The following is a 14,231-nucleotide window of genomic DNA, read 5'->3' as shown; positions in this document are numbered from 1 at the left end:
AACTCAATAAGATAAAGACGGGCTGGCCCACTGGCCAAGTGGTTAAGTTCATGTACTGTGCTTCGGTGGCCCATGGTTTGCCAGTTTGGATCCTGGGCACAGACCCATGCACCGCTCATTAAGCCGTGCTTTGGTGGCATCCCATATAGAAGAGCTAGACTGACTCATAACTAGGATATACAACTATGTGCTGGGGCTTTGGGGAGAAGAAGAAAAAAAGAAGAGGAAGATCGACAACAGATGTCCGCTCAGGGCCGATCTTCCTCACAAAAAAATAAATAAATAAAGTACGTGACTTAGTAATAGTTTAAAATAAAATAAAGACAAATAAGCAGTTTAAAAAATGAGTAGATGATCTGAATAGACATTTCTCCAAAGAAGATTTGCAAGTGGCCAATAAACACATGAAAAGATGCTCAAAATTACTAGTCATCACCAAAGTTCCAAACAAAACCACAATGAGATATCACTTCACACCCACTAGGATGACTATGATTTAAAAAAAAACAAGTGTTGATGAGGATGTAGAGAGATTAGAACTCTCATACGCTGCTGGTGGAGAAGGAAAATGGAATAGGTGCTGTGGAAAACTGATAGTTCCTCTATAAATTAAATGTCGAATTACCATATAAGTCAGCAACCCCACTTCTGGATATATACCCAAAAACATTGAAAACCAGTATTCAAATGAAAACTTGGACACAAATGTTCTTAGCAGCCTTATTCAAAATAGCCAAAAAGGATGGAAATAACCCAAATGTCCATCAGCTCATGGATGGATAAACAAAATGTGGTATATCCATACCATGAAATGTTTGGCAATAAAGAATGAATTACTGATAACATGCTACCAACTTGGATGAATCTTGAGAAGACTATGCTGAAACAAGCCAGACACAAAAGGCAGCATGTTGTATGATTCAGTTTATGTGAAATGTCCAGAACAGATAAATCTATAGAGACAGAAAGTAGATTAGTGATTGCTGGGGCTGGGAGTGAGGATGGAGAGTGGGGAATACTGCTAATGGTATGGGGTTTCTTTGGGGATTATTGAAAATATTTTAAAATTAGATTGTGGTGATGGTTTCACAGTTCTGGAGATATACTGAAAACCACTGACTACACCTGAAATGGGTGAATTGTATGTATGTGAGTTATATCTCAGTAAAACTGTAAAAAAGGAGAAGAGTGAGGATGCAGGACTAGATTGGCTCCCAGGAATTTCTCTTCTTCACACAGTGGAAATATAAGCTCCCTGAGATCTTTGATTTTTGTTGTGTTCATGACTGTATATGCTGACCAAATTAATTGCTGGCCACATTGTCAAATATTATTTATCAAAGGAACTCTAGGTCTGGTTATTTAATTTGTTGTGGGGGGAGGCAGGGGGAAGTAAAGCACATCATTTTGGGACCATTTAGGGAAGTATTACCAAATAGCACAATTACTGATGTATATAATAGTGATCTACAAGGGGGAAAAAATGTTAATTATAACCTATTTCTTACAGTAAGAGATGTACACAGTAATTTTTTGAAACACTGGTCAGTTTGATTTGGGATTAAATGAGCTAATCAGTGTTAAAGTTCCCATTATGTGCCTAGTGTATAACATGCACTAAGTGTTTCTCTCCTCGTTGTTTATTTTTTGGTGATAGAAGCAGGTGTAAGTGGCATCTGTAGAATATGTGGTACTGTAGTCCCCAGTGGTTCCACATAATTTGTATGTTTTCACTATTTAGGACATGGTTGTTTTCATTCTTTTCTTCCTTAATCTTCTCAGTGTCCCTATCATCTTTTCCAGTGTCATTCCCTAATCTCAATGATCTCATCCCTGTCAGCATCCTGCCTCTGCCTTCACTCTCAGGCTTGCTGGCTGCATTGTTTCTTATGTTCTGTATCGACAGAGATTAGGTCACTTAAGTGTTCTAATGTTAAGTCCAGACTCTAAGATACTGATTAACTGTTAACCTAACTAACCTAGCTCGTAGTCAGTATTTTTAACATTAAATTCTTTGACAAAGAAAGTTCTTAATACTGGTAAACTTGATAAAATACTATTTTTAAATTTTACCACTTTCTCATTATTGAGCTTTTTACAGGTTGTACGCATACAGTTCATATATATACCTTTGAGCTGTATGGTCAAGGTAACTAGTTCTGACCAACGTTCTGAAGTGAATCGTAAGAAAAACTGCTATTCCGTAGCCTAGCAGCCCTTGTCTTTTCTGCCTCCTGTTACACCCCGACTCCTTCCTTCACTTTTCTGTGTGTGCTTTCGGTCTCTCCAGTTGGTGGCGTGGGCTAGGCCGTAGTGCTCTCCCACTTGGCCAGCAGAGGGTTCCAAAAATATTGCAGTGAAAGACTGCGTTGTGTTTTTGCCGTTGGACCCTCCTCGTTTAGGTCTTCTACTTGACAGTTCTAGAACTTTTTGATATATATTTTTTTTTAGTTCGAAAAATTTATATTTTAAAGACCATGTTACATAAACCCTTAAAGAAAAATGTATTTTGGATCTGGTCTAATAAAAGCCCACTAAAAATAGAATTGTTCAAATTCTTTTTCAATTAGTGGCAAAACTAGCCAATGCAAAAACATTTTTTCCTTTAATTTTTCATACCGACACTTTGAATTGGTGATCTAGCTACATGTGTGTAAGTTTCAGTGTCTAAATCTCTCTTCTGGATGTGTTGTTTTGTAGGTCTCCATCACGTTTTTGCCCAGAGATAAAGGGGATTATGCCCAGTTTTGGGATGTTGAGTGTCACCCCCTTAAAGAGCCTCACATGAAACACACCTTGAGATTTCAACTCTCTGGACAAGTGAGTATTACACTGAATTTAAGTAAATTATTAGAAGTAAATAAGTTAAAGTTTCACTTAAAACACTAAGTGAAACTGACATGAAAAACTGGTTTGAAAATGCAGACTATTTTCCTGGTATTCTTGTTTTACTAATTCTGTTGTATAGCCCTATAATCTTAATTTTCTCATTTGTTTTTATTGATTGGCATGTTGAAGGTCTGGGTTTGGCTCTATGAAACCTCTGTTTGACTTGATTAGGTAAGATTGTGTGTGTGTATGTGTGTGTGTGTGTGTGTGTAAAAGAAAGCATAGAGTTTGTAATTTTAGGGAACTTAAAAATCTTTTCTCCTCTTAAAAAGTTATGAGGGAAATAGTACAATTCAAATAGGTAAATATCCATATATTTTCCTAGAGTATTTATTTCTCCCCCACCACCCTGTGATTTTTTTATACAGAGTGTCAAAGCAGAAAATGAACCAGAAAATCCATGCATTTCCACAAATACCCTCATTAAAATAGATAATTTAGTTAAGCCCCAAAGACAAGCTGCATCAGAGGCTTCTGCTCTCATACCTGGGTATGTTGTTTCTGTCATTCTTATGAATTTTTTTCCAGTACTTTATTGAGATGTAACTGCATTCGGTAAAATGCTCAATGATTTTACCTGTAAGTTTACATGCGTTACTACCACTCCAGTCAAGATGGAGAGTGTTTCTCTCTCCCCAGAAAGTCCTTATGTGTCCCTTTGCAGTCAACCCCTACCCGTACCCCAAGATTTGTTCTATTCTGATCTATTGCTGTAGGTTGGTTTTGCTGAATTTCTTATACATATGCAGTCTTTGTGTCTAGCTTCTTAATGTTTTTTGGGATTCATTTGTGTTGTTGAGTATATCAGTAGTTTGTTACTTTGTATTGTTTGGTATTCCATCATATGAACATACCATAATTTGTTCATTTCCTTATTGACATTTGGTTGGCTTCTAATTTGGAGCCATTATGGATGAAGGTGCTATGAACATTATTGTGTGTGTATTTTTGTAGACATACCTTTTCATTTCTTTTGGATAAAAATACCTAAGAGTGGAATTGCTGGGTCATATGGTAAGCATGAGTTTAACTTTGGAGTAAACCGCCAAATAGTTTTCTCAAAACTATTCCCAAAAGTAGTATATGAAAATAGATTCTTAAAAACTTTAAAAAAATGTATATTTTATACCAGCAGCTTACGTAGCTTTATTGATAATATTTAAGTATTTTACCTAATGAAAATATTTCTTCTAATCCTTAATTAACTAATGTTTAGGTCTGACTTAGTTCTGGAGGAAGTTGCTTGTAAGAAAAATGGATATGTTCAATACCTGTTGAACTTAATATAAATGTGGTCATTTATTTTCTAATGGGAGTGAATAATGCATTTTGTAAGAAATTAGAATCCTTTAAAGAGTATATTCTTACCACACCCTCTATGTCTTTGCTCGTCTCCTCATCCCATGCTTACTGAATGCTCACTGTGCCAGGTAGCGGAGATAAGACAGGAAGCAAAGCTGCCCTGCTCTTTGCCTCCTTGGACTTCACCTTCTAGAGGAGGAGTCACATCACAAATAATCATACTAACAGGGTTGGAAAGGACTGGAAGGAAATAAATGGGAAACATGACAGAAGGAGCTTGATCTGTGATATCTGGGAACCTTCTTGAAATGGGACCTTTAAGTTGAGTAGGATGAGTGGAAATGACCTAGGTGAACAGGGTAGGAAAAGTTCCCAGCTGTGTAAAAGACTAAGGTGATGAGGATTGTTGGCTCTTGAGAAACCAAAAGCAGCCCACAGGCCTACAGCACAGAGTAGAAGGGAGAATAGTGTGAGGTGAGGCTAGAGAGGGAGGTGGGCAGAGTGCAGACCACTCAGGGCCTTGAATGTCAGATGAAGGATTTGAGTGTTTATCTGGGAAGCTATTGGAAGCCATTGAGTGACATAATCAGATTCAAGTATTTATATGGACTGATTAGAAGGAGGCAAGAGTAGATAGGGTAAAACAAGTCAGAGGCTATTTTTAAGAAGTCCAGGACTAAGATGAAGTCAAGGAAGATGATGAGAAATGGGCAGATTTGAGAAGTATGTAGGAAAGAAATTTGAAGAACTCATGGTAGATTGGATAAAGAGGTGTGAGAGAGAAAGGGGGTCAAAGGTGGCTCCCAGGTACCATTCCCCAAGATGGAAAATACAAGTAGAGGATCAGGTTTGAGGAGAAAGATCAAGTTTAGTCTGTATTTGTAGAGACAAAGATATCTTTGAGATAGCCAAAGGGAGAAAATTGTGTGATGACGGGATATATAGGTATGTTGTCCAGAGGCTCAGTCTGAGCTGAGAATACAAACCTGGAAGTCACATAGGTGTGAGGTCGCTGGATCAGCTGAGATGAGATTGCCTAAGGAGAGTGTAGTGTGAGCTGTTAGGGATGTCCGGGGCCAAGCCTTTGAGACACGGCATTAGAGGTGAGGGAGTGGAGAGGAGCCTGCACAGACTAATGAGTGGCCAGAGAAATGAAAGTCAGCAGCATGCAATCTGGAAGCCAAGGCAAGAGGAAGTGGTCACTACCATTAAATGCTGCCTAGAGGCCAAAGCTTGTCCCGTACTCTCAGAGTAGTGTGTATCCCTGTGAAAATGAAGATCATCCAGTGGACTGTACTGTGAGTAGTCTGGGTGAAATAAACTCAGGTGGAAGGATCGCCTTTCTACAAACAGGGTTTGAGATGCCTGGCAAGCCAGACTTCAGTGAGAAAGAGCGGGTGGAGGTGCTGCTGCTCTCCTGTCTTACAGAGCAGCTACCCTAGGACCTTTATGTGAGTATTTCTGCTGTCAGCATTATCTTTATACAGATTAGTTAAATTGCCATTACAAAACTGTTTTTTAGCTGAGTTGTGAGAGAAAACAGAAATTAAAGCAATACTTCATAATTTAATATATAAATAGTTTAAATTACTATGGATCTTTAAAATAATTAACTTTTAAACCTATTTCCAAAGCAGGCAGCTTGACTTGACCCACCGTGGAGTTTATGCCCCAGAAGATGTGTATCAGTTTCTGCCAACTAGAGTTGGAGAATCAAGGATGTTAAAAGTCAATTTGCGAAATAATTCTTTTATTACACACTCAGTAAGTTGGCAGTACTACTGTGGGTTTTGGAAAAGTCAGCGTATTCAACTGTTTGGTAAACATTTTCCTGATAGTAAGAAGCTTGTTTTATAGGTTATATTCAAGTTGTAATAATGAGTTAATTTTTAAAATGCCTTAATATGTATTTGAAAATAAACTCATGGGAAGTTCATGACCCTTTATCTGAAGATTGAAAATATTTAGCATTTGTTTTCATATTTTCATTTTTTAGCTTTTTCTCTTTTTCTTCTGAACCATCACACCTACGTATTTCTGGATGACATTTACTCTAGTCAAAACTAGAGTAAATTCATATTAAAATTTCCTTAAATGTATTTTCATTAGCATTTATTGTCTTACCTAATTTTGTGACTACACTTAAATTTATAAAATGTTATCTTTAACTAAAGAAATGTATGTTTTAAGTGTGCTCAAATATCTGACTTGCATAACTTCATGAAGTGTTTCATATTAAATTCCAGCTGAAGTTTTTAAGTCCCAGAGAGCCTTTCTACGTCAAACATTCAAAGTATTCTTTGAGGTGAGTTTATCCTAAATCAAAATGTTCTCATCCTAGTTCAGGACTTTGTTTTCAAGGACACCGAAATTCCTCTTGGGAGTTAGGACTTGCGCGGTCTCCCGCTATTACAGCCCCTCATCTTCATTGCCAGCCCCACAGAACATTGAGCACCTGCATCTTCATAAGCAGGACAGAGAGAAGGAGCCTGCAGGAAAGCAGTGCCTGACTGCCCCCAGGTGTGCTTCACCATCTAGAAACCCCAACTTCAAGCGATGTTGTGGACTTAGCATATGATTCCTGTTACCTAGCAGTAGAACCTTAATTATCTTGTGATTAACTTTAGAACAGTTCCTGCTTTGAATGTTATTTTCACTATGCTAAGAATCAGGGATTTAAATTTTCACTGATTAGGACAAAAACCTTCCCAGACTAATTGGGAAAACTTTTACTATGGTATTTTCCAGTTGTCATTCTTCAAATAACCTATATTGTTCTTAAATCAGGGCCTCATTTTCTTGTCATCCTTGCTAATTTTCTTTTTCCCTATGATGTATATTTAGGTTGAAATCTCAAACTGAGTTGTCATTGTTACTTAGAATTTTAACAGTAGGGTTCTTTTGAGCTTAATACTGAAGAATAATTTTATCTTCATCTTTGAATCTTTAATCAAACCATTTAATTAGTATAAGATCTTTCATTTTAACATTAGGAGACTATTCCAAAAACATGTTATATTCTATGAAAACTTGGACCACTCTGCAAGTCCATTCTCGGACTGTCTTACTGAATTATTAAGACCAGCAGTGCTGTGCTCTAGAAACTTACACATATCTCTAGATCGTGAAAAGATGACTTGTGGGAGGCCTGTTCCTGCCACCTCTTACCTTTTCTTTTCACTCTTTCACCACCCCTTCCCCATCCAATATACTATACAACGTGTTATTTATGTACTCGAGAGTTAAGCACTTCCTTTGCCTTCTGGGAGACTTACCTGAAGGCAAACTGTGCAGATTCAACAATGAATATATCTAGAAAGTTGTCATAGACTTAATTTCTCTAAGCCTCAATTTCCTAATTCGTAAAGTGGAGATGATAACGCTCCTGACAGCATGGAATTGTTAGGAGGAACTCATCAGAGACGTGTGGGTATTAGTGCCTGGTCATAGGAAGCACTCAGCAGACGATGGTATCCTCAGCATTGTTAATAAAGCCCTCCCTCCGTTTAGTTGGCCTTGCCCGCAGGGTCCATCCAGAGATTTTGATAGAACATCGTATCCGTGCTTTCCCACTGAGCCCTTCAACAACTACACAGAAGAGAAAGACCTAAGTTTAAAAAACGACTAAGTCCACGTTTTCCGAGTTCTCTGCTCTGAGATCTTGTCTCCCAGCAGTCTGTGATCCCTCCAGTTAAAGGTTTGCCCTGATGGCTTAAGGCTAGCAATGTTGTACTGCGTGTTATTAGAGGTTGGTACTCCTAAATACAGAGTGGCATAACTGCAGAAGCAATTAGTTTATTTAAAAATAGATCATTTAAATTCCCAGTGATGGTAACTCCTTAGGAACTGAGTACAAATAGATACTGAATAAATGGTCTATCCTGAACGCTGTTATTATCTGAATTCAGACTTCGTCATAACTGCATTATTAATTCTGCTTCCCGTTTCTTCTCTGCCTGGTTCATATCCTGATCTTAACCAGCTTTTTGGAGGAGTATATCTCTAAATGCAAGGTGGTTCAGGTGGAATACTTATGTGTAAACTAGCGTACACATGTCACAACTTCTGGAAGAGCTTCAGATTTTTGTTTGAAGAAGTTCTTCTTATCTAAAAAAAATAAAAATAAAAAAATAATTCTAAGAAATTTTACAGATCTTTTTTTTTTAATTCCCTTTAACAGCCTAGTACCATGCTTTTTTTTTTTTTTTTGAGGAAGAGTAGCCCAGAGCTAACATCTGCTGTCAATCCTCCTTTTTTTCCTGAGGAAGACTGGCCCTGAGCTAACATCTGTGCCCATCTTCCTTTACTTTATATGTGGGATGCCAGCCACAGCATGGCTTGACACGCGATGGGTAGGTACACACCCAGGATCCAAACCAGCGAAACCCAGGCTGGCAAAGCGGAACGTGTAAACTTAACCGCTGCACCACTGGGCTGGCCCCTATTACCAGTTTTTTAAAACAGTGTTTGCATTCAGCTTATCTGTAGTTGTGGTAAAGACTCATTATTTAAAATAGCTTGTTAAATTGTTTAGCTTTATGTCACTTTTCCCCATTTTATAGCTAGAGGATGATGCAGTTAAAACTTCCTGGAATTAAACATTCATTTTCCAACTTTCATTACTGAAGGCATTGTGGTTTCAAATTCTCTTTTGATGTTATGTTCTTTGCTTAATTTGCTTTCACAGATTTTTTTAAAAATTCTATTTCAGCTGAAATTTGTAAGCCAAATCCTCTACCTCCTTGACTCTTGCAGAAAAAGAACCTAAACGTATTCCATTGCAATAGGATTGCACGTGGCAGAGTGTATTCCTAATAGGGATATAGGAACAAGACCAATTGAATGAAGGAGATAGAAGGGGAACTTTGGGGTGGCAGTCCTTCTGTGGTATAGTATAATTGTCATTGAGGTATTATAAATTCATAGAATACGGACATTACCTAAATTGAGATATAATTTTGGCAATTAAATTGTCAAATTATTTTCATATTAGCCATCTTTATTTTTCTTTATCTGATTTTTGTAGCAAGCTAGTAGCGTTATTTCTTGTTTGTGAACCTTCCTGGATTTAGTAGTTATCTTAATAACAGCTGCAACGGCTGCTGCACTTCTTCCTCCTCCCCCTCCTCCTTTTCATGTGTATCTCGACTTCAATATTATAAACATGATGCTTAAAACTTTTTTTTTTTTTGAGGAAGATCAGCCCTGAGCTAACATCTGCTGCCAATCCTCCTCTTTTTGCTGAGGAAGACTGGCCCTGAGCTAACATCTGTGCCCATCTTCCTCTACTTTATATGTGGGACACCTGCCACGGCATGGCTTGCCAAGCAGTGCCATGTCCGCACCCGGAATCTGAACCAGCAAACCCCAGGCCGTCAAAGTGGAACGTGTGGACTAACTGCTGCGCCACTGGGCCAGCCCCACTTAAAACATTTTTAATGAGAAATTCAATGTTTGTAAATGAAATGGCATTTTGCTTAGCTTTAACTTGTTTTCTAAAAACCAGTTTCAAAATATAAAATGTATTCATTGCTAGCCATTTAAAAGTAGACATTTTTATAGAGTTGAGCATGTTGACTTGCCATTGCAAGGCTAGAAAATTTTAAGCTGTCATAAATTAGAGCACTGCTTTTCTGTGCAGCTTAGGTCATATTAATGGCATCTAAAACAATTTATAAATATGGGAATGTATTTTTAAATTAAGCAAAATTTAGACAGTTTACATAAGCTACCATCACAGGATACAATTTTGTTTGCTTTATACTCTTTGAACATGTTATTACTTTAAAATATTTTTAAATTTTTATACTTTGAAGATAATTTTATACCTTACTTGTGACAGATACTTAAGTTATTCTGATCATGATGAGTTTCTGGAAAGTGTTCATCCATATTAACTATCATTACGGAACTCAGGATAAATGCATGATGTTACAAATTCCAGCATCGACTTTTTTTTTCTTTTGGCGAGGAAGATTGGCCCTGATGAAGAAGACTGTTGCAAAGCCCCGGTACATAGTTGTGTATCCTAGTTATAGGTCATTCTAGTTCCTCTCTGTGGGATGCCACCACAGCATGACTTGATAAGCAATGTGTAGGTCTGTGCCCAGGATCCAGACCCGTAAACCCCAGGCCACCGAAGCGGAGTGTGCAAACTTAACCACTCAGCTGTGGGGCTGACCCCCTCCAGCATCAACTTTAATAGCAGCAACTCAGTATAAACCTCATGAAATATGAATAAGAAAGTCATGTTTATAAAGGAGTAACTCTGTGATCTATTTAACCAAATGAGTAAATCCTAGGTCAGAGAAAATTCTTCTCTCATGGCACATCCATAGGCTTAAATTTTATGTAAAGGAAGGCAGAGAGGTGGTTTCTTTATACATAAGAATCACTTGGGACCAGCCCCGTGGCTGAGTGGTTAAGTTTGCACACTCTGCTTTGGTGGCCCGGGATTCACCAGTGTGTGGACCTACACACTACTCATCAGGCCATGCTGTGGCAGCATCCCACATAGAAGAACTAGGATGATCTTCAACAAGGATATACAACCATGTACTGGGGCTTTGGGGAGAAAAAAAGGAAGAGAAAGATTGGCAACAGATGTTAGCTCAGGGCCAATCTTCCTCACCAAAAAGCATACTTAAAAAAAATGACTTTTTTCAACTGTGGAAAAGAAGCAGAACTTTGCTACAGTATCTCACTTGAAATTTTTTACCACAAAACTGCAATAGTAGCACTCGTTCTCATTATAAGCATTGAGTGCTTTTGTATCTGTCTGAAGTGTGAGACACTTTGACTTTGGACAAGGGATCATGAAATCTAATTGCTGGTTGAGAGCAACAGTTAGCTTGCTTTGGCAAGTGAAACAAGATCTGTTTTGAGAATCATGAGAAGCTATTCCCAGCCTTTCATTAATCCCATTTTCATTCATTAGATCGCTTTCTGCTTTGTGACACCATTAACTATGCCCTTCCAGAGTAACAACGTGACTTTAGTCATCTGTAGGGTACATGAGGTAATAATTGCCTTACAAATATGCCCCTTTTCCAAGGCTGTTGTGAAGCCTGATGGGGCTGCTCTCAGTGAGTTCTCACGCTCACGCATAAAGCAGCACGTGGCCTTTGGGGTGTCGACTGACAGCGACATAAATAGGCGGGAGAGCTTCCTCCAGAACTTGCATGAGTTCTGCCTCATGCAGGGATGGGTGAATGTGTCTGTATGTTGGGGATGTTAACCCCCTTAACGTGACCGATTATACAGGAGGTAATAGGGAAAAGGAAACATTAAGGGTTTTTTGTAAAGGTTCCTTTTTGGATTCTGGGTATTCATCTCTTTCTCATATCTTTTTAAAAAGAATTTGTTCATGTTCCCGCTTATCCCTGAAGAGCATCCTCCTCTTCACCTATTGTTTTCTTTCAAGTCTAACATGCCTCCCCTCCTCCATGCCTGCGTTTCCATGCAGCAGCATGCTGCAGGTCCTGGCAAGCTGCAGCTGCTCAGCTGACACACCGTCCTGTGTCATTTGAGAGGGAAGGACAGTGCTCACAGAAGTCACAGCCAAGGAACAACACTGTCGTTACTGTCGTTACTTCTCACCCAAGCAATTTCTTGATTTCTTTGATAATGATGGTACCTTGGCTGTGCTAACGTACTAGCTTTTTCTTACACAAAGTATTGCTTTTAAATTAAAAAAGAAAAGAAAGAAAAAGTGTGGCTTAAATAATTGTAGGTTCTGATAAGCCCTTTAAATGTAGACCGGGGCCTGTAGCGCACGAGGTGGTTGAGAATGCACGTCCACAGCTGCCTCTCTGCTCTCTTCACAAACTGTGCTCTCATATGCGTTTGCCGTAAGATGGGCCATTAGCTAGCAAAGGTTCAGAACGAGACCTCTCCACTAGGTTCAGCATACTTTACTACTACCTTTTCCGTTTCGTGTGTGTGTGTGTGTGGAGAGAGAGAGATTAAAGCAGTTTTTAATAATAATAATACAAGCTACTATTTTAAATATGTCCATCTTATTGATAGTATTCTGTAGCTATATTAAAGTTCATAGTTCTTTCTAAATTGTGTTATAGTTTACTCAAAGTATCTGTATATCTAAAGTGGATGATACATGTTCATCACAATACATTTTTTAAAATACTTCCTCAGTTGAATATAGAACAGTTCTATATTCCATGTTGAAATTTGCTAATATTGGGATCTTCCAGGGATTTACCTTGGGATATTTTATTACTTTTAGTAATTAATAAATTATAAAGTCTGTTAAGTTGGCAAATTGTACTATTATTCTGAATATTGAAATGCTAACATGAAAGAGAAAATTGTGATTTGTCAATGCCATGGAACAGGTACTTTTTTTAAAGGCACATTAGCTTTGACATGGAAAAATAAGGTATAATGCATTTGGGGAAAGTAACCCAGTCTTTAAATATATGTGTATATGTATATATTCTGCGTTATCAATTATATCCAGGAAAAGGGCTTTGAAATACTTTCTAAATTTCTAATCCACTGTGCTATTGTGAACCCAAAACCTAATACTGTCTTGGGTTTTATCAGGAATATTTTGGAAATAAAAGTGTCTATCAGTTCTGACTGCTGAACTTTAAAACATGTAGCTCTGAGATGAGACTGAGGGATGAAGTACCTCCTCTCGAGGAAAGTCTAAAAGCTATCAACTAAGACTGAAAGTCAATGACGTCCATAGGCGGTGATAAAGTATATGTGGTCTCATTCACTGCAGGAGGAAAGGTATATTTTTGAAGCTCTTTGGACCTGGTTTTATAGACAAAAACAAACCTCCCAACATACTACTTTTAAACATAGAGCACTCATTACCTACTGTATAATCTGAAAATACATTTTCAAGAAGATTTTTGATAAAAGTTTTGTATGAATTTTGGAGCAAAAACCGTTACAGCCCTGTTACTGATAGGCACGGGGCAGGTCGGTTGAATGTTCTTCCCAGCTGAGTGTGCTGCCACGGTCGGAAGGTCGGGGTGTGGAGGAGGCCCCCTGACTCTTTCTGAGGTCGACGGCCACCTGCTGTTGCAGACAGACTGCGAAGCTCCAGACACAACAGACCAGACCTCTTATTTCCCTTTTCCTCTTTTTATTGGATAGCCAGTAATCTATGTGCTGTACTGTTGAATCAGAGTTTAGATTCTTCTCTACTTTGTGCCAGTTTCTTATTTAATTATAGCATCAGAGAAATGAGAGCTAAATTTAAGCTGTATGTAACTTGACTAGATTCTTTCATCAAAAACCTCCTGGAGCTTTCTGCCAGGCTTTGTGCTCACTATGGCAGGTGATTCACACGTTTCTGTGGCGTCAGGCTGCTCATGTTCCCTTTCTCTTCACAGGGCCCAGCATTACATCAACATGCCCGTGCAGTTCAGACCAAAGTCGGCGGGCAGATTTGAAGCTTTGCTCGTTATTCAGACAGACGAGGGCAAGAGTGTCGCTATTCGACTAATTGGTGAAGCTCTTGAAAAAAATTAACTGGAATACATTTTTTGTAAAGTAAATTACATAAGTTATATTTTGGTAACTTCATTTTTCTACACTACAATTATGCTTTTGTATATATTTTGTATGATAAGTTGGTGTGTATAACTAGATTCTTTGATCTGAGATGCTAATACTGAAGACCTGACTAAAATATCATGTATCTAGCCTACAGTATTGTTCTTAACTTTTACAGAGGAGAGTTCTATTTTTGCATTGATTATACTATTCTAAATAAACATGGCATATATTTTAATATGGTATATCTAGAAATAAACTTAATTTCCACTGAACTTGCCTTTTTTAGGTGATGTCATAAAGAAATCGGAATATTACTTTATCCTGCTAATTATTTCCAAGCTCCTGGGTCTGTTCTGTGATTTTTCTCCTCCATTATATAGTTTCCTTTCCCCTAAGAAATTCCTTCTCTGTTGCTTCTGTCTTGTAGCTAATTGCTCAGGGTAGAAAGGAAGCTTACTTTCAAAGAAATTATTTTTCTCCAGAGTAGGGAAAATCTTCGTATTCTG

The 14,231-nt window shown here is 38.1% G+C and overlaps 1 protein-coding gene across 10 annotated transcripts in view; it reads left to right on the top strand.

Annotated features, from left to right (window-relative positions):
- The window catches only part of CEP192 (centrosomal protein 192), a 114,774-nt gene extending 100,777 nt beyond the window's left edge, over positions 1–13,997 (top strand). For 4 of the 10 annotated variants that reach the window (XR_545667.2, XM_008525297.2, XM_070629563.1 and 1 more), the window contains 5 exons: positions 2,701–2,820; positions 3,258–3,379; positions 5,826–5,955; positions 6,438–6,496; positions 13,560–13,997. Coding sequence is in view for 6 of the 10 variants with exons in the window: in XM_008525297.2 (XP_008523519.1) it covers positions 2,701–2,820; positions 3,258–3,379; positions 5,826–5,955; positions 6,438–6,496; positions 13,560–13,698 (570 nt within the window). In the remaining 4 variants the exon portion in view is untranslated. Of the gene's footprint in view, positions 1–2,700; positions 2,821–3,257; positions 3,380–3,843; positions 4,028–5,544; positions 5,643–5,825; positions 5,956–6,437; positions 6,497–13,559 lie in introns of those variants that run through there. The other 6 variants (XR_011542559.1, XM_008525298.2, XR_011542557.1 and 3 more) reach the window with 5 other exon arrangements.
- The last annotated feature ends 234 nt before the right edge of the window (positions 13,998–14,231 follow it).

Source organism: Equus przewalskii, chromosome 7, assembly GCF_037783145.1.
Source record: "Equus przewalskii isolate Varuska chromosome 7, EquPr2, whole genome shotgun sequence".
NCBI classification, from domain to species: domain Eukaryota; kingdom Metazoa; phylum Chordata; class Mammalia; order Perissodactyla; family Equidae; genus Equus; species Equus przewalskii.
The sequence above is the reverse complement of the archived record's forward strand: the minus strand, read 5'-3'. Positions and strand labels throughout refer to the sequence as shown.